The sequence below is a fragment of the Pyrgilauda ruficollis genome, unplaced genomic scaffold (genome assembly GCF_017590135.1).
Source record: "Pyrgilauda ruficollis isolate IOZ18807 unplaced genomic scaffold, ASM1759013v1 scaffold1, whole genome shotgun sequence".
NCBI lineage: Eukaryota > Metazoa > Chordata > Aves > Passeriformes > Passeridae > Pyrgilauda > Pyrgilauda ruficollis.
In genome coordinates this window covers 19589326-19609131 of record NW_024508100.1, presented here as the reverse complement: position 1 = coordinate 19609131, position 19806 = coordinate 19589326, and the positions used below count along the sequence as shown (strand labels likewise).

The 19806-nt window shown below is 35.4% G+C and overlaps 1 protein-coding gene across 2 annotated transcripts in view; it reads left to right on the top strand.

The window, feature by feature from the left end:
• KCTD8 (potassium channel tetramerization domain containing 8) overlaps positions 1-19806 on the top strand; it is a 94571-nt gene that overhangs the window by 41550 nt on the left and 33215 nt on the right. The window contains exon 2 of one of the 2 annotated variants that reach the window (XM_041459180.1): positions 17937-18231. The exons of the other annotated variant lie outside the window; for it this stretch is intronic. Coding sequence (XP_041315114.1) covers positions 17937-18013 — 77 coding nt within the window. The 3' untranslated portion in view covers positions 18014-18231. Of the gene's footprint in view, positions 1-17936; positions 18232-19806 lie in introns of those variants that run through there. 2 annotated transcript variants of the gene reach the window in all.

Sequence of the window (19806 nt, the reverse complement as noted above, 5' to 3'; positions counted from 1 at the left end):
TTACCTACTCTAAATTCTATGACAGTTTCCTTGATTTACGAAGAATCCTCATCCTCCATTCAATTTTGGTATTCTTTCTCAAAAAATTACAACAAAACTCCTGGGTTCACCTTATAATTCAGAATTTAAGCTTTGTTTGTTGTTTGTCATTATTACTATTATTATTATTATTTTATTTTAAAGTGGTTACTGGCTTTTGTAAGTTAGAAAGAAATTATTGACAAATTCACCTCAGTCAGATTAAACAAAGACAACAAATCCTTTTCCCTTCTTCCTTTCAAGATTTTAAAGCCAATGTTGTGATTGTGGGCTTTTCTTTTGAATTTGAATGCTTGGAATTAGTATTATTTGTATAAAAATTCTTTGTCTCCCTAGACTAGCCATTAAGTACAGTTCACCTTTGTGGGCTTATGTCCTCTTATGTTTCATAAAGGGGATGAAACCTAAAAGTTCAGCTATTGACTAAGTCCATCTGTTAAAATAGATTAGAATAGCTAAATCATTTCTGGACACTGTATGGAGAACTGAAATATTCCATAATGTTTTCATAATCTAAACCACCCTGGAGAACAGTAGTTATTAGGGAGTAGATACACCTTTAAGGAGAAAGTCAAGTTTACTCAAACAGGTGAGGAGGTGTGTGTTCAGTGATGTCTCTCATTCTTTAGAGCTGGCAAACTCTGTCTTAAGTTGCAACAAAGGTAGTAAATTTAGGGCTGCTTTTTTTTTTTTCTTTTTTTTTTTTCCTGAAAATTGTCATGATATTAACCTTTCTTAGTGCTACAGTTCTGCGGCTTTCAACCTTCCCTCTGCTTTCTTGACATTGTAGTGAGCTGCGAGTGATACCAGCTACCTGTCACCCACTGAAAACCTTAGTGAAATTATGCTGGGTTGCTTGAAAGCAACAAGAGGTAAAATTTAGCTGCAGGCACCTTTTTCTCTTTTATGTCGCTTCCTTCTCTTTTTGCTTCTGGCTTTTCTCACTAAGGGGATGGAGAACCTACTTGTAGTTTAGTATTTATCCAGGAGGGAGGTGTGGGAAAGTTCAAGGAGCCTGCCCCAAGGTGAAACAGTAAACCCTGCTGTGAATTTTTTTTAATTCTTACTAAACTGAAAGTTACTTGAAAAGTAATCATATTCTTATGGCTTCTGAAACGGAGGGGTTTCAGAAAGGTGTGCATGCACATGGAAACAGAACTGGATATATAGAGAGAAGAGAATGGTATTAAGAAGAAATAATTTAGATTTCCTTGGAAAGGAAATCTAAAACTTAAGAAATGGCATTCCAGAAAACCTACTCTAAATCAAGGCCATTACACACAATCCTATAAAAGAGCACACAGGAACTCAACTTGTCACAAACTGCTGTGGTGAGTGAAAAATGCAGAAAATCCAGTGGGTTCTGAAGTCAAAATAGGACTTTTCCAAATTAATTAAAAATTATTTGAATGTTCTGTTAATGTCACGGAATCAGCTCATTTCATCTAGAGACAAATGTGAAAATATACCAAAATCTCCAACTGACACAATGCTGATCATCCAATTTTTACCAAGGTGAATGGAACCCATCCTCCTTCTCTTGGCACCTTTAGTGCCATATTCAGTGCTTTGAATGTCCTGTCATAATGTGTATCCTCTTACTCCAGCTGAGGTTTCCATCAAAGCATTTACTGTTTCACTGTTTGTCCTTGCCTGAGTCAAAAGGTGTCCATTTGGTTCTACTGCTCGTAATTGGTTTCTTTGACCTTCAGTTGCCTGCAAGTACCACAAATTCAGCTTTTTATAGTGAACATGTAGAAGACTGAGGCATTAAAAGAAAAAGCTGGTTTCATTTGCTGGCAATTAATATTAGGTTATTCATGCATGTAATAGATTGCTCTTTTTTTCTTCTTCTAATTATAAAGGTCTATTTTAGCTTCAAAGTCTAGAGCATCTTCATAGACACTGAGTTCACATCCTCACCAGCAGTGTTCAGCAGTGCTGAAGGAGTGGTCTCAGGGCTTCCCTTGAACCTCTCAGAAGAGTAAATCTTTACTAGAAAGAGAATGTATATCCAGTTTCATTTCTGTGTAGGTATGTTTCTAACTTGAGAACTAGTCAGCATACATCAGAGCTGAGTGATGAATACCTGAACAAGACATATATTACTTTGGAAAGTTTTACACTAAAAAGAATAAAGTTCCATCTGTTGTCCCCTGATAGTAGCAGACCTTTGGGAATTGTTTCAGAATAAAATACGAACATAAAGGACAACAAAAATACAGTGCATGTATCTAATGTATCATAAAGAAGCATCATTCACTTGTTTAGAAAAATTCTAGGAAAAGGAAATGGCTTTATTATAAAGGAGTGTAAATAAGAGTATTAAGTAGGATATGAGATTTTTAATTTTTACTAATGAAATGTTTGGCTTGTGTTGAGGAATTCTGCAGCAAGGTTGCTGTCATTAGGACATGATTAAATAGGCATTGCTGGCTGGTACTATTACATATTTTTTAAAATTTCTTCTTGATGTATAAGTTTTCAGCCTGCTGGTTGCTGCTAAACTTTGCATCTATGAATGGAACCAAAAATCTGTTTCGATGGAATTATTCATATATAGGAAAATGTAAGTTCTTTTTTACAGTCTTTATCTAATGCATACTTGTAATTTCAAGATCTATGGAAATATTGCAAAGAACTTGTAACAACCCTAATTGGTAAAGGGTGATTTTTGTGGCCATTTTAGATAGTTAAGGTATCCTACATGGTAAACAGAAATTCTTAATCTTACTGCAAGTAAGATTAAGAAACTTAACAGAAATTCTCAATCTTACTGCAAGTTGCAGTACAGGTAAAAATTAAATTAAAAAATTAAATTTCTATTAATGTAAAAAAAGAGTCACCTGTAAAATCATTTACTTCATTCCTTGGTCATCACTTTTTTAGAATGCATTGCAAATGTTTTTTTACAAGAAACTGCAAGCAATCCTGTGTGTGTGTACTTTTATGTCCGTTTATTTCAGCAGGTGTTTCCACATGGGTGTGGAGACGATGAACCAGGAAAAAGCTGATTTTCCAGTTTCCTTCTCAATATGGCCCACAATCATTTTATCTTCCTTCATATAGTGAGTTCATTTGTCTTTTTAAGGTTGTAGTGCATTTGTAATGTCTTGTATTCAAAATACTTTACAATTTCACAATTTCAGGGGAGATGAACTATTGTACAAAATGCACATTCCTGGGAAGGGAACAAGGGGAAAGGTGGGAAAAGTTCTACAGGAATTCTCAGATGCTGGGAGACAGTAGATGACTGAGACACTGTTCACTGATGGTTGCACACATGGAACAAATAATTATCATAGTATCTTCATGGTCTTGTATTCCAATACAAAGCTTGTACGTTATTGGGACCACTAAATCTGCAGCCCAGAGCTATGGCTGGACACTGTCACCAGCAGATGATGTGACATATAAGGTGTTTCTTACCAGAGCACTCATGTCTAGCATGAACTCATGTCTCGCAATGAGCACTTTTCTTTTCTGCTATGGATGTCTAGATGTCTTGTTAGCATCCTGAAATCCAGAAGATTGAACTGACTGATTTAAAAGTGGATAGGTCAGTCAAAATATACAAAGAATTATGCTTTCTAAATCAATTTTTGTAGGGAACCAAATTGTTGTATTTGAAATTAGTGGGAATTAATGGGAAATTGATGATATTTGCTTGTTATATAACACACTTTAAAATATGTATTTCATACCTACTCTGGAACCTTGTGAAAAAAGCCCAAACTACTGATAAATGAATTACAGGGAAGTACAGTTGCTCAGAAGCAGTATAACTGAGGCCAGAAAGTGGTCATTTTTTAAAAGATTGCATATAATAACTTGTTAGTTTATTAGAGTACTAGAGTGTTGTCTTTGTAGCAGGAACTGTATCCACTTCACTGTTTACAGGATTCTCAGAACACAATGGACTAAACCTGGGGCTTCAGAGCCATTACTTTCCAGTGCTTTTCACTGGCATATTAGCAGTTTAAGGCTGTTTTAGTGGCTGTACAGGCATCATGCCTTCACAGCTGACAGAATACCAGTTTAACACCACATCTGTCCTTCTAACCTCAAGAGTGCTGAGGGCTTTCCTCTGTGTCATTAGCTGTGAATAATTTAAAGTTACTGGCAGCTGTCATAATTTAGAGGGATGAACCCTGTTCACACCAAAGCAAACACTGAGAATTCATGGAAACCTTTGCAGGTGCTCTGTATAAGCTTAACTAAATTTCATGTATAGAATGAGAGACAAAATTTTATATTTAGTATTAGCTTCATGTCATTCTCTTGTGATTATGCAAAAGCTCTTTTGTATCAAAACATCGTTAAACTTTTAATCATATATAATAAGGTGTTTAAAACAAATCATGTTAGGAATGGAAGATGTTTCATCTATGTGGAAAAAAGATCTGTAGAGAAAGCTTGATTGGCTGGCAGAACACTGTACACAGTCACAAGTTGCTTGCATGAGTAATTTTTAAGTCAGACTCCTTTATGTTTTGTTCCACATCTCAGTGAGTTCACCATGAGAGCTCATGGGAGGCTTTTTGAATATGGAGCTCTCCTTTGGCAGAAGTGGCTCAGAAGCATTTTGTACTGAGCAGTGTTGGCCTGTTGGACAGACACACTGATGATGTGTCTGGGGACAGCCTCTCCTGAGACTCCTTGGTTTGCTTGTATCTGCTTCCCAGCATCTCTGGGCCCAGGGTGGATGATGAGTTTATTATGATTTTGTGAGGTGGGAAAGAGGAAATACAGAAAGAATGCAATAAGAAGAAATATAAATACAGGCGAGAACTTCCTTATCTTTTACTTTTTTGCCTTCATAGCTCCAAGTCACAGTATTTGATAACCTGCTGTGACATATACCATAGATTGGAGAAATGTTGTGCTGCTACAAGAAAGCAGACACACACGAAGGGACATGTAAACACCTGAGCAGAGAGGGAAGTATTCAGCTGGAAACTGTCTGCTACAATGATTGCCTTTAATGGAATGTAAAACTAGTTTATCTTGGAAAATAAAAAAGAAGCCTGACTTTTAGGGACAAAGTGTGCACCAAATATTTCATTTAAATATCATTAAATAAAGTATGTTAAAAGCAGAATTGCACATTAACAGCACAGTTCTAATTCCTCAGGTGCAATTAAGGGAAATTCATCTGCTTTGTAGTTGAGGCCAAGACAAATAAAACAACTTCAGTTTTAATAATTGATTTGGTATTGTTAGGAAATGTTTTCCCCCATGTTTTGATATCCAATGTATTAGAGAATAAAGAGACTAGAAATACAAAAATAAAACCAGCCTGTTTGTAATAGGCAGGAAGGAAAAGAGAAGCCAGTTGGGCAGTCCCATTCACCACTGTGTCACCATGGATTTAGTCCATGGAAGTGTTTTTCCTGGTCATAGCCACGTAGCAGTTACTGAGATTTAGGGGTCCTTTACTAGAACGCTCCTTTAAGAATGCATTGGAGCTTTTCAGTTCATTATCTTCTTCAACTGACAATGGTGCTCTATATTTTTAATGGTATAGAATCAGCCCATGATATAAGTGACAGTGGGAATCTTTCTGGCACTGCACCGTGAATACCAACACACCACAGCAATATGGCCAGGGACTCAGCTGAAGGAAATCACTAAAATAACTCTCTGTTCTTGAAAAAGAAGTGCACAGAATATGAAAGGGCAACATTAGCTTTCTTTGTAGTTCTTAGTAAATGAGAAGTAATTAAAAGGTGATTCATAGAGACCTCTGGGATGCACAGGGAATAGTTATGTGGTTAGTGATACAAGTAAAATTTAAAACACCTCCAGAAATTAAAGCTTTTCTGTTGTGATTTTTGTGTCAAAATATTCATTATATATAATTACACAGAAAATTTCTATTTGCCTGTGAAAATTCTTGGGACTTGAGAATATTTTTTAGAATGTTTGTCATTTAAAACTCGTATCAAAATCACATTAGTTGTATCTGTTATTCACTATACAGGGGAGGTCTGTACAGGGGAATATGCACATCTTAAACCTTAATTTCAGAATGCATTTTGGTAGTACCTCTTGAAAACCATTCTTGTGTTTTCTGATCCTTTATTTTATTTTATTGGTTCCAAGTATTATGCCAAAAATGAGGAGCAAAAACAGTCCAGGCAGTCTGTTCTTGATTTTTTCCCCAGTAAAAGTATATCCAGCTAAGTTGTCTGAATCATTAAAAGAATGAACACATTTGGGAAACGTACACCTGCAAATGGTTCATTGTGTCAAAAGAGGCTTACCTGCATTTGCAATGCATGTCTTTTCGAATGAATATTTAGCTCTGTGGTTTAAGCCACCCAAAGTGTCAATCTGCTCTGCCCATGAGAATAAAAGCACGAGGTAGCATTTTTACCTTGCCTCAGCCAGATGTGGTTCTGTTCATTCCCAACACAGGTTGTATGAACATATTTAGTTTGTTCCTTGTACAATTCAACCTACTATTCTTCTGAAGGTCTACAGGAGATAATTTCGTAATCAGCTTATTATGCATTATTTTTTTCTCTCTAGTACAATTTTCATTCATTCTTCCCTAATGTTTTTCCATAGCTGACAGATGCTATGTGATTGTGAGATTAATTAATAAAAACGTTGCCCTAAAACAGAATCCCAAAGTGCCTTGCTCTCCCTTTCCTGGCTGTATTACACTTCCCTGTATTTTCTCCTTTTCTTTTATGTCTTTTTATTCATTGTAAAAATTCATATAATCAAATTATTTTTGACATATGAAGATGATACAGATGCAAGAGTCCATTCAGAAGCAAGCGTATGTTGTTGCTCTTCTTAGAAAGGCTTGAATATTTGTGGGTTTTCACTCCAGTCCTGTATGAGGAAAAAAGCTGCCCTATTACCGGCTTCAGTAAATTTTTGATGAATCTTTTGTGTAGGCAGTCCCAGAATCTCTGTCCTAAAAATGCCAAACCTGTTTTTACTGGTTGCTGTGGGAGGGTTTTTTTGTCGATCTGAGCTGTCTCATTTGCCTTGAGGGTAAGTACTATGCTAATATTTAGAAGTGATGAGTTTCACCTTATTTCATTTAGTCAGAAACCAAGAAATTGCTTCTTTCCTCATCTTCCAAATTTCCCTGTTTCAGTGTACCTGGAAATTACTTTTCTTTCTGATTCCTTTACAGAGGAACAAGCTAAAGGGAATGTTAGGCATATTTACACTTGACTGTTACAAGGAACAGTATTTTAACAAACCAAGCGTGCTGGTTTGCTTCCCTTTTTCCTTTAGATTCCTTCGGAAAAATCCATGTCCTTTCAGTGACCTCAGAAAGGAACAGTGTGCAGATAATACTCACCTTAAGGAACATGTGCTGAAAGAGACCAGAACATTCACTTCTTTCTGCCTTCCCAAGTATGCTTCAATCAGTCCAGAAACTTCTCTCGGGGCAAAAATGTGGAAAGAGCAGGTGTGTTATTCAGTCGGAGCTGCTGTTCTTCCCAGAGGGGTGCACAAGAGGAGGATTTATTCCCTTCTGCAGCTCTATGCAGCTAGCTACCATCTGACCCATAACTGCTTTTTGAAACATATGTAATGCAGATTTCTAAGCTGCTACATTTTTATCTGAAATATTCACATATGTCTCCTGAAATACCTAAAAGCAACAGGCAATACAAGTCTGCACTAAAAGAAAAGAAAAACATGGAAGGATTAAAATGGTGTCATCATCAATAAGTCTTTCCTCACAGATTTTCTGATTACTTGTAATGACTAGCTTGTCAGTCAGGCAATCTTGGCCTCTGATTGCTCACAGTTCTTATAAAGGGAGGAGTCTTTTTTATCTATGTATAAAATTATTCATGTGATAAATAATTTCTTGATGGAACTTTCCATCTTATTTCTCTATTTTCTGTTTCAGGAGTAGGGAGAAGGTTGTAAAACTCAACAGAGGAGACCTTGCTGGGTTAAAAGAAGTAGAGTCCACACAATAGATGGCTTAGGTTTTAAAAATTATTGGGGTTTCAGGTATTTAATGTTTAAATAAGTACTGTAAGCGGCATGACAAAGCTGTTTCTTAAGTAGACATAAGTATGGTAACATCACTTTAGCTGCAAATAATTTTATCCTGTCATCCTAACTTCCTGCCATTACACATGCTCTCAAACCCTTCCAAATACCTATTTGTTAATCCATTCAAGAATAATAGAGAAACTTTGTTACTTTACAGCATTTTAGAAGAACTGAAAAAACATAAATTAATAAAAACTATGAAGATTGCTCTGAGGTGAGCTTTCCTAGAATACTTTTGTGTCAAGTATTGGCAGGGACAAAATGTGACTATGAATAGCTGTGTAGTTCACAGATTCTAAAAATGGCTTTATGTGAAGAATTACTATAGCTTAAACTTAGTTCTTTTGTGTCTATTTTATGAGTACTTCTACCCTATTAAGAATTGAGATTAATATTTTGCATAAACAGAGTAATAATAGCTACTTTTTTCTGTTATATGGCAGACTAGAAGTCCATGAATCTCCAAGTAATCTCAGACATTGTGACATTGAAATGTAACTTTCCAAAATTTGGGCTGTTCCATAATTACATGTCCATTTCTAGAAGGTATGAGATATTTATTGGCAGTTTTATTTATGGAAAGAGAATGATTCCAGAGATTCTTTTGAAAGTACTTGTCTTCTAAAGAATTTTCTAAGTAGAGGACAGAAAAGGAAATGAGTAGATTTAAATCAAGTGAACTGTAAGCAAAATCATCCCTTTCAGAAGTGATGTGGGATTGTGTTTCTGAACATTTCCTTCCTGACTAATGTTGTACTGTCCATTTTTGATTCTTCCCTTGCACAAAGATTTCTGTAAGAGCTACAGAAGATATAATCCTTTGTTATTTAAATTCAAGTAGTTGTTTCTTGAAAGAATTCTGAATTTTTTCACAAATTTTTTCACTTCAGGTCTCTGTAGTGGCATAAAATAGTAATTTTTGTAGCTCTGCTGTTGGGTTGCTTCCTGTCGCATAAGACTATGCTATGATTTCAGTGTTTTTCCACTTTTATTTTTAAATCAATAGGACAGTCAGAACAGTGGTTTATAATTGATGCTTATGTCTTGAAGACTTCACTGTATTCAAACTCAGGACTCGTATTTTAATATTTAAAAAAACCCTCCAACAAACTGATTGATCAAATTTCAGAACTAAGGTTTAAATATAACTACAACAAAAATACCAGTACTGTAAACAAACACTTCTAAATGCCTGTCATGGTAATTTCAAAACACAGTTAAAACTTAAAATGTAATTGAAGTTACATCTTTAGGCTATATATTAATTTTTAAATTAACTTTATATGACTTTTCCTGTTATTACAATGTTATTTCCTAAGCATTATTTTCATGAAAGAAAATGTTTAAATGTGAATATTACTGTTTACATCTTTTAATAGTTTTCCTATATGTATGAGATGAAAGAATGTTCTTTTAGTTCTCATTTATGTTGCTAGATCTGTAATTTGACATTTTATTCATGTGATAAAACAGAAGTTTTACTTTTCATTAAAGTGTTATTCATAAGCAAATTGACTAAATCCATTATGACCTTCCTTTTAAATATATTTTTATGATTTCAGAAGCTTTAAAGAGTTGCAGTTCGTTCTTATCTTTCAAGGTCAGATATATCTGACCTTTATTCTCTTTCACATTACTTTAAATTCTTTGATTCAAAGAATCCCTTATAGTGAGATATTGCTTTGACTTTTACATCCCATCAGTCAAAGGAGTATCTGCAAACTATATTGATAAGAAAGCAGAGGTCATTTCACAAAATTAATTTGTTCATGTTCATATTGTTATTATGTTAAGACGCTCCAGTGCAGTGTTTCTATATTCTGCTTACTCAGAATGAAGTGGGGTTTGGAATAACTGTGTCCTGAAATAACCTGACATTCAAGAGTTACTTAATCATACCTTACATTCCTAAGACAGTCCAACATTAGATTACTGATGTTAATTTTTCAAATTACTACCCACAGTTAAATTCTTGATTGTTTTTTAGAGGATGATGAATTCTGACAGTATTTTGATTAATCTTTATTTGGAAACTATGATTTACTTCATAACACGGAAGCCCATTCCAAGGTATTCCATTTCCTCTGTAGCTTTTGACAAGAATCAAGTTATACAATTTTGTGTATTTGCTCTTCTACCTTTCCTTGTTAGCAGTAAAAAAGTGGATAATACAGAGTGAGTAAAAGGAATTGGGATCAACAAATCGGGCATTAATTTCACTGCAGTTACTACTTCTGCTGTTTGTTGCACTACCTTTGAGTGAATCTGCACATACTCTCTGGTGAACCTTTATTTTAGCCAATAACTCCTTGTAGTTTTTCAGTTCTCATTCTGCATTACCGCTGTGCTCCACACACAGAACACAACTTTGGTTACAGGTTAGAAAAAAAGTATGTTTTCACATTCCTCTCCTCTGACTTTGTGTCTGTAACCACTCTTCCAGTGTATTCTAGCAGGACAATCATATCATTATTGTTATTCTCTTTTGATTAAATACAAAACCAGAACTCATTTCCCCATGGCTGCTTGTTCTTCCTCAGGCATCCTCAAGCTGTCACAGCTTTGTGTTACTGAGAATGGGAAGCAGAAAGCCAGTCTGCCGCTGGGTGTTGGGCCTAAAATCCAGCAGATAAAGTCTTCTAGGATGCTAAAATGAGACAAAGTCCAATTCAGTATTTAGTTAAACCTGGTTCAGTTTTGTGCGTGACACGAAACAGTCTTGCTTTGGTCTTGGGTCTGAACTCAGAATAGTGACCTTATGAGTATTCAGTAGCCAGGGAGAATTTTTAGGATGGAACTTTGGGTGGAAATACTTCCACTGTGATGAAGTCCCCTTCTGGATGTCCACTTTAATGGGATAGAAAAACTCCTGAAGCCAGTCCAGCTCGATCATTATGCATGTATAACCACACTTTAAAACATTCTATCTGCAGGTGAGAAACAGGTATGAACAACTGACAGCTCGCTGGAAACAGGAAAATGGCAAACAGAAGGTCCAGGCACATTGGGATTTCTGAGAGTGGTCATTGTGATTGCCCTCCAAGCCCTCCACATCTGATGCTTTCTAGAATATAGGGCAGCTGTCCTGAGGTTTGTCCCTGAACGTCCTGTAGGTGTGCCTTGGTATTGCTATTTCTGCAGGTGAGATTGGATCTCTCCCAGCTGCTTGTAGAATCTAACTTGCTGTGGTAGATGAAGTTTGTCTAGGTAGTGGCCATTTGTGATGGTAGCCCAAATGAATCTGATTGTAGGCTGACTTCTCAGCATGCCCTTACCAAATGTGTCTGCTTCTAGAGGTTGTTGACTCAAGTATCCATTTAGCTGCACATCAGATCAGGAGTGGGAAGGGATTAACACTGAAAAGCCATTTCAGTTCATGTGTAACCTTAGTGCAACAGCAGTAACCCTTGCAGACACAGGTTTAAAAACTGCTCAGGGGAAAGCCTTGGAATTGTTTATAAAACAGATACTGCAAATCATCTGCTTTGTTTTAAAAGCAGAGTTGCTGACTTTTTTTCATTCTTTGAAATTCAGCCTGATGGTTCCTGGAATTACTTGCAAATTAATTCCACTGTGGTTTAGTATCATCAGTGGGAAGAGCAGTGTGAAGCTGAGCAAATCTCTTGCCATCTGGAATGTAACCCAAGCACCTGATAGTTCCATTCTGAGTCCCCTCAGGAAGCTTACAATTATATAAAATGTTTAATCAAAGCTGTTATGCCAAGTATAACTGCAAAGCTGACATCAACATAGGAAAAGAAAAGTTAAATGGCTCCATATGAGCTGCTCTTTTCACTAGAATTTTTGAAAGACAGGAAGAAAAGATAATGCCAACTTTGCTTCCTTTATCTGTGAGTTACTAAAACCACCCTTTAAAGTAAACAGTGTCCTTTGGCTCTACAATGTTATTGTCACTTTTTTAAATTACAGAATTAATGCCCATAGATACATGGCTTTGTGTCATTAAAATGGAATGTTATTTCAGTTGCTCAAGATATGCTAATTTCTCTAGTCTAACAGTTAATCAGGCAAAGGTGCCTTAAACCCAACTGGCTTAATGTGCATATTTTTCTTTTTTATTTCAGTTCTTTAACAGAAAACAGTGGTACATTAGAAACATTGATAAAAAAAATAACAGATCTGATAAGCAGTCTTCATGTAATCTGTATTTTCAATAGAAAAATGATACTCAGGTATTACAAATAATGTATCAGACTTGGGAGATGATAAAAAAAATCCCATTTGTTAAAAAGTTCTATGTAAAATATAATTTAAAAGTATCTCTTAAAATATTTTTTTGAATGTATGTCTATGTAAAGTGAATTTTTATTTATAAAACTGTTGGAATGTAGGCCTTGGGAACAACATTTTTTCATAAAAGCTAGTGATATTTTTAGTAAATTTATTTGGGAAATTGTTTGCATGAACAGCCTTTCACTTAAACTCAGTTTAAAATTATTTTCTCAAAAGAAAAAACTAAAAAATATTTTTGAACTTCACTTTCTTTTAAGAAAAAATGTAACTGTAGATTTCCAAATCAAAATATAAATTAGTAAAGAAAAATGCTAGCATAAGAGAAGTGATTTTGTGGAATATTTTTCTTTATGAAATGGTACTTTATGAAGCACTTCACAACATATTAGCTACTTCAGATTATTTGAAAATTACTACCAATTAACTGAAAATGCTTTAAAAATCTGAATCTTTTAAATATTTCCTGAAATAATTGTAAAATATTGAATATGTGTTCTGCATTTTCCTTATTTTTGTTTGCAGTGTATGTCACAAAATCTTACAGTATTGAAGGCTTGATCCTCCAGAGCAAGTCTGAAAATGCTGAGAAGTTCTTATGTTCAGTAATATAGATAAATTTCAGCTAACCTATTATTTATATAGCTGTTTAAATGATTGCCTTTATGCAAATTTAATGTAGTGATAAATATGCCGTCAAATGGTGGTGTTATCAGCTGAGGCTTTGGCTGCTATGTTATATCAAGTAATTGTTAAAATATGGATATGAAAAATTCCAATTCAGGATAATGAAGACTCTCTGGTACTTTTTAGTATTTTAACACACTTTGGCATTGGCAATGATTTTAAAGATGTGAGAAAGGAATATAGATCTCATGTTCTCAAAGCCGCTAAGGAAGCTACAGATTCCTTAAAGCTAAAGCTTTATTATGCTAACAAAGTTAATAGACCATTTTGACTCTTTGAAGAATATCAGAATATGCTTAAAGGACCTAGTTAGAGATAAATTCATAATCCCAAAGGTCCCACAGATAAGCGGCAGGTTCAAATACCTCTGTACCTTCTGACACTTCTACAGACTCAGTTCCTTTTGTTGCCTTAAGGCATCCAGCTTGGCCTTTGTAAGGGTACAGTGCTCACTGAATGTTGTGAATATTGGTCAGCAAGAACCTCCCAAGGTCATGGATTCCAGCCTGCTGCCTGAAGCAGGACAGTCACCCACCTCACAGGTTGGCCAGCTTTGCTTAGCTGAGTCTTGAAAACTGCAAAGGAAGGGGTTCCACAGCTTGTCTGAGCAGCTTGTGCTGTGCGAAAGTTTCTCCCAGTGTCCATCCTGAATCTCGCAAAATGTTGCTACAAGATTTCATCATGTTATTACATTGTCTGTCTCTATAGGGAAGAGTTTTGTTCCACCACATGGATACTACCCATCAACTAACTGTGGGGTTAACCAATCTCTTCTCTTTTACAGCTGTTGGATAAGATGTTGGCAGGTGTTGCTAAAATCCTTTATCTCCACTAACTAGCAGTGGAGGCATAGCAGCATGACTGACCTTCCTTGAAGGAAGGCGGAGAAAGAATCTCTACAGGATGAGAGCAGATGCAGTAGTGACTCTGTTTCACTTCTCTAGGGCACCAAGAGAATCTTGACCTTATCAAGAGGCAGTTTGGTTCAAGGGGGAAGGAGCTTGGCTAGATCCCCACCATGTGGTGGATAAAGTGTACCATCTCAGCAAATTTTGAACAGGAGATGGACATGAAATTGTCTAAGCCTTTACTCAGCTCCCTGGGAAATAAGATTGTCCTAATTAGAGGCATACCAGATCTTCAGTTAGCACCATGTCTTTGTACCTACTCCCATTTCTTTGATCAGGAGGCTGAAGTTTCTGTTAAGCTAGGCTAATAGCAGGCTTATCCTGCTGCTTTTAGGGTTACTTTTATTTCAGTCAGTGTGAGCTCTGAAGACAAACTAACAACTTTCAGAGCAGCTGGAGAGGTACATTAGGTACACCTGTACTAAAAAGGAAGAGGGCTGCATTAACAGGCTTTCAAAGAAACCTATACACAAGGAAGGTATGTTAGCACTTAGCTCTCATGAAGCTATATTTGAGAGGTACCAATATGAATAGAAGCTTTTAACTGCCAAGAATATGAAACTTTAAGCTAGTTAATTAGAAGAAACAGAACAAAAAAAATTAAATGTGTGTGTGTGTGTTTCAATTGTGAAAGCTTGTGCAGGAAAAGTGGAAAATCTCAAAAAACTTGAGTGGTTCTCTGTGTCATTTTTTTTTAAATATAAAGCACCTGATTGCCATGGCAGTAAATATCTATTAAATTATGCAGAAAGTAAATGCTATTATTTCCCCCTTTCATGACTCTATGCCCTTTCAGAAAGTCTCCAAAGACTTGTGAAGTGACCCATTCATCTTAATGAGATACTGCCAGGCAATAAGAACATTTCAGGGACGTGGATACTGATAGAAACTTGGGATGTCTCAGGGCTTCATCTCAGTGGGTCTTCTCATTTTCCCTACTTTAGTTTCATCTCTTATGAAGCTTGCTGGTAATTAGAGCATAAAGCTTTATATTGAGATAAGCAATCGGGCAACATTACATTATTTCTTCTGGTATTTTAATGTTTTATAAGACTGCTCTGTGTATGTGCATGCATTGGAGACAGGAATAAGAATTTGCTTTATTTACCATTAAAAAGTCAAATAAAACACCTAATACAATATTCCTCAGTATTGCACAAAATATCCTGAATAAATTAGTGGGAAAATCAGAATTTTAGCTACTCCATTTTCACTTGCATAATGTCTTTATAGAGCATCTTTTTGCTGACATTTATACAAGACAATGTGAGCTGTGTAAGAGGCTCTAAATGTTTTCATTAGTAAGAAAACTTCAATCACTAAAAGCACCTCAACTTACAACTGAAATATGTTTGCAGGCTGCCCCATCTTCTTTATTGAGTGTTTTTGTTCTTTTAGTTTCTTTCCATTCTCTTTTTTATTATGCTATTATTAACTATTTTCTCTTGAAATATGCTAGGCAATCACCAATGTGATTTTACATCTGTCTCTAACTACTTTCATTTCCAGTGCCCTTTCTTTTAACTATGATTTTAATCCTTCTCATTTAGCTCTACCACCTGCAACTGATTCCTTGAATTCTATTCAATTTACTTCATAGCCTTATCATATTCCTTGACAGTCCTTTGTATAAAACATGCTGTCATTTAAATTATGAATGATTCTATTGCTTCTTTGTAGCACTTTTCTGAGTTTTACAGGGTACACCTTCAGGTAAAATAAGTTTGACCTTGTTTCATGTGATCAAAGAGCAAGCAAGACTTTAACTGGAATTAAGATCAGCTTCATCTCTAATGCTGCCAACAGCAAGGTTACACTATCTGGATTGTTCCTTACAAAATAAGGTCAAAGAAGTCAGTTTCTGAGTCCAATATTGAAACCTCCTATTTTCTAAAGAGCTGTGGTGATTTATGTATATATGTTTAAGGAAATGATATAAAATAAATGAAACATCTTTGCCAGGTATTCATTTTCACCTAATCCTGCCAATTGATGGTGGTAGGAGTTGAATCAGCTTTTGTAGACATGCTGGAAAGTGCTGAAAAGACAAATATCTGAGGTCATAGGATCAATTGGGGTTTTTTAAGCATTTAAGCCCTCATTATCTGAAACAGTCATGTACCTTTTTGATTCATGTTTAACACATCACAGCCATTTGTTTCAAGAGATGGAAGGATTCAATAGAGCAGTTCCCAGCTAAGCAAGCAGTTGCAATTACTATTCACTTTATTTAGTTAATATAACAGGACTTGTAAATTGGGGTTTATTTATGGGGATTTTGCTGTCATAAACTTTAGACCCTGATAAGAACTTAATTCACCTAAAACTTCCTTGGAAGTTTTTTGGGAATCCAGAGCCATATGGTATGGATTGAAAAGCTTGAAAATCTTTAGGCCATGATTTTTAAGCAATGTATAGCTTTTAAAAAAACAAATATTACACCATTCTATTGCATTGTATTAAGGATCCATTACTTTCCCAAGCTTGTCCCAAGCTGGACACAGAAAATAGTGGTCCTCTTTTATGTTTTGCCTCCATCCACTGTGTACATTTCTTAGGGAAAATCCCAAATTTTCAAGAATGCATCTTGCCTTGTCTTCATGAAATATTTTGCAATTTTAATAGGATGTCACCAAATGGAAGAGGTTAAAAAGAAGTTATATAGGAAATATTACCAAAAAGGAAATGCAGTTTTAACAAAGGCTATCTGAGGTGGAGCTCTTTTAATACAATGAAGTAGTGTTAAACCACTTATTGCAGAGAAAATGTTTTAAGTAAAGTATTCTCCCACTTTAGCATGCAGATATTTGAAAATGCATTACAACCTACACTGAACACTGTATAAAGAAAAACATCAGAAGTAGTTAACACATTAAAAATATAACTCTTTAGGCCAAAAACTTCTGAAAGCCCTGGGGGCTTTTCCATTTTAAGGATTAAAGAGATTTTTCATTGCTTGAAAAAATTCTTACTTCAGGCCATCTGCCCTTATTGCTTTTTTGAGTTTGATTTGGCGTCTAGACTAGTATCTCTCTTCCTGTAATTAGGATTTTAAAATTTATTTGTCTTCTGGTTCCAGTAGATGAAGATAGAATTTTTCTGAAAATGATATTTTATCAGGGATGCACATAAATCTTCTTATAAAATGAAGAGAAAAATACTAAGACTTTAGTGAAATAAAGCATATGAAGACTTTAGGTTAACATCTTGGTCTCCATTTATATCTTTTGCTGCTGTTCAGTTGGGAATTCTTAATTTTCTGTGAAGAAATACTCACATAACTGCTCTGACAGAAAAATCTTTACCACTGTATATTTTGGTATTGAAGGTTGTACAGGTAGAGGTGCTGATTTTCAGAAGCTGTTCAAAGGCAGCTGGTGGTGACTCAGGTACTTGAGAAGCTTGAGGCCCCTGCAAGATGCATTAAAGAGCCTCTGGTCTGCACACCCTATTGCAGGTGGTCTCTGCACCAGGGTAATTTCCCCTGGAGGCCAGAGGAGCTGCATTTCAGGCTGATGCAGATGAAACCAGCCCATGTTTTGAGCAAGCTCTGATCCAAACTCTGATTCCATCCAGATTGCTCAGAGTTGGGCATTGCAACGTGTGCTGAGCCTGGTTTTCAAGGAATGCGCACTCTCAGCAAAGCTCTTTACCTGGGACAGGTGCTCCTCTCGTGCCACAGTTTTCTGCCTGGTTTTGTCTCAAAACACAGGTGACAAGTGCTCTCTGTGTGTGTGTGTGTGTGTGTGTGTGTGTGTGTAGAACTGTTCCATCTGTAGGAAATTTCCCAGTCTATCATTAGTGGTTCTTGATCTGTTACAGGGAGGCTTCACATGAGAAAATAGGCAAGTCATGTATAGTGTATTGAAAATCAGTATCCAATGGTGCATTTCTAGATTAACAAATTCATAGTGCTTTGGCTTTGCTGGAGGCCTGCAGGTACCAATAGTTGGGTGGTTTGTGGTTTTTTTATTTTATTTTTTTTTCTAATTTTTTTTCCCTTCTTTACAGGCAATGCACTCCAGAATCATCCATTCAAGAGTTATGGATATAATCCTAAGTTTCACTTAATACCTGTTTTATTTTAATGGTTTGAGACTTTTGTTTGATTTTTTTTCTTCAGGAGATTCTTTCCTTGTGTGTATATATTATTCCTTTAAAATGTTTTTCCTCTCATGTTACAGCAGAGGATGTGAAATATTTCTCATTCCACTTGCAATAAAATCCTTTTTAGACAGAATTCACAGATCCACCAGTTCTAACAAAATCATGCACTCTGTTAATCTTCTTCCTTAGAATGAAGTTGCTAAAAATTGCCATAATATTATTTGTCAAGAGATAAAAAGATCTTTTATTAATCAGACTCTATGATTACAGTACCTGTAACCATCAGGGGCTTTAAATAAAAAATGGCAAGACTCTCTAAAGTTTGCTACTTAATGACTTTTTCTATGCCTTCTTTAAAGATAATAAAATAACAACAACAACAACAATAATAATAATAATAATAATAATAGTAATGATATTTATAGAAAGAAGTAAAATACATTTCTTGAGCTGGTAAAATGACATAACTGCTTGATTATGTGAATATTGGCTTAGAATTCATTTTTTTTTAATATAATTTGAATATGTATTGACTGTATTCCTTAAGGGGAGATAGCAGCTGTAGGCATTCATGAAGAGTCTGACTTAGGAGAGAAAATGTATTGGTGACCTGAGACAGTGTTCTGTGCTTGGGGTTGAGGTACAGTGGGCATCAGGAAAAAAAAGTTGAGAGAGACCCTGAAAACACTGTTTCAGAGCTGTCTACCAAGTATTTGATCATTTGGGCTATAAATTATACATAGCAATTTCCTTATTTAGAATATTAATTAGAAAAAAATCAATTTGTCCTTTGCACTTCAAAACTGCCCATACAAACTGGAACTAATGACAACAACAATAATAATAATAATAATAATAATAGTAATGATATTTATAGAAAGAAGTAAAATACATTTCTTGAGCTGGTAAAATGACATAACTGCTTGATTATGTGAATATTGGCTTAGAATTCATTTTTTTTTAATATAATTTGAATATGTATTGACTGTATTCCTTAAGGGGAGATAGCAGCTGTAGGCATTCATGAAGAGTCTGACTTAGGAGAGAAAATGTATTGGTGACCTGAGACAGTGTTCTGTGCTTGGGGTTGAGGTACAGTGGGCATCAGGAAAAAAAAGTTGAGAGAGACCCTGAAAACACTGTTTCAGAGCTGTCTACCAAGTATTTGATCATTTGGGCTATAAATTATACATAGCAATTTCCTTATTTAGAATATTAATTAGAAAAAAATCAATTTGTTATTTGCTCTTCAAAACCTGCCCATACAAACTGAAACTAATGATTTTTTTTTTTTTTTTCAAAAGACAATTGATTGTACTGCCTGATCTGAGAGGATGCTTCCTTACTGCTTGAATAGGAAGAACCAACTCAGTAGTACTGGGCTGGAGTGGACAAATAGCTGTTCTTCCTGAATGAATTCTCAAGAGAAAGATAGCCTAAAGCATTAATGAAAGTGAATTATTCATCTTTTATGGTTTTTATTTACTTATGATAATTTAAACATTCTTTGTCTATAATTTTTCATCCCTAAAGTGTAAATCAGTTTTGAATTCATGTGTTTTGATAAGAACATAAAACTTGATCTACCATCCTACCAAACACTGCTTCTTGAGAAGTAAATCTTTCTGGCAGCTCTTTTGCTTCTGACTGCTATACAAGTTGGAATTTACTTCAGAAATTGTAATTTCAGAGACTTCAACACAACTAGTCCTTCATTTATCAGCACTCTGCAGTCAACAGTTGTCTCTTCCACACCATAAAGAAGAGCAAGAGG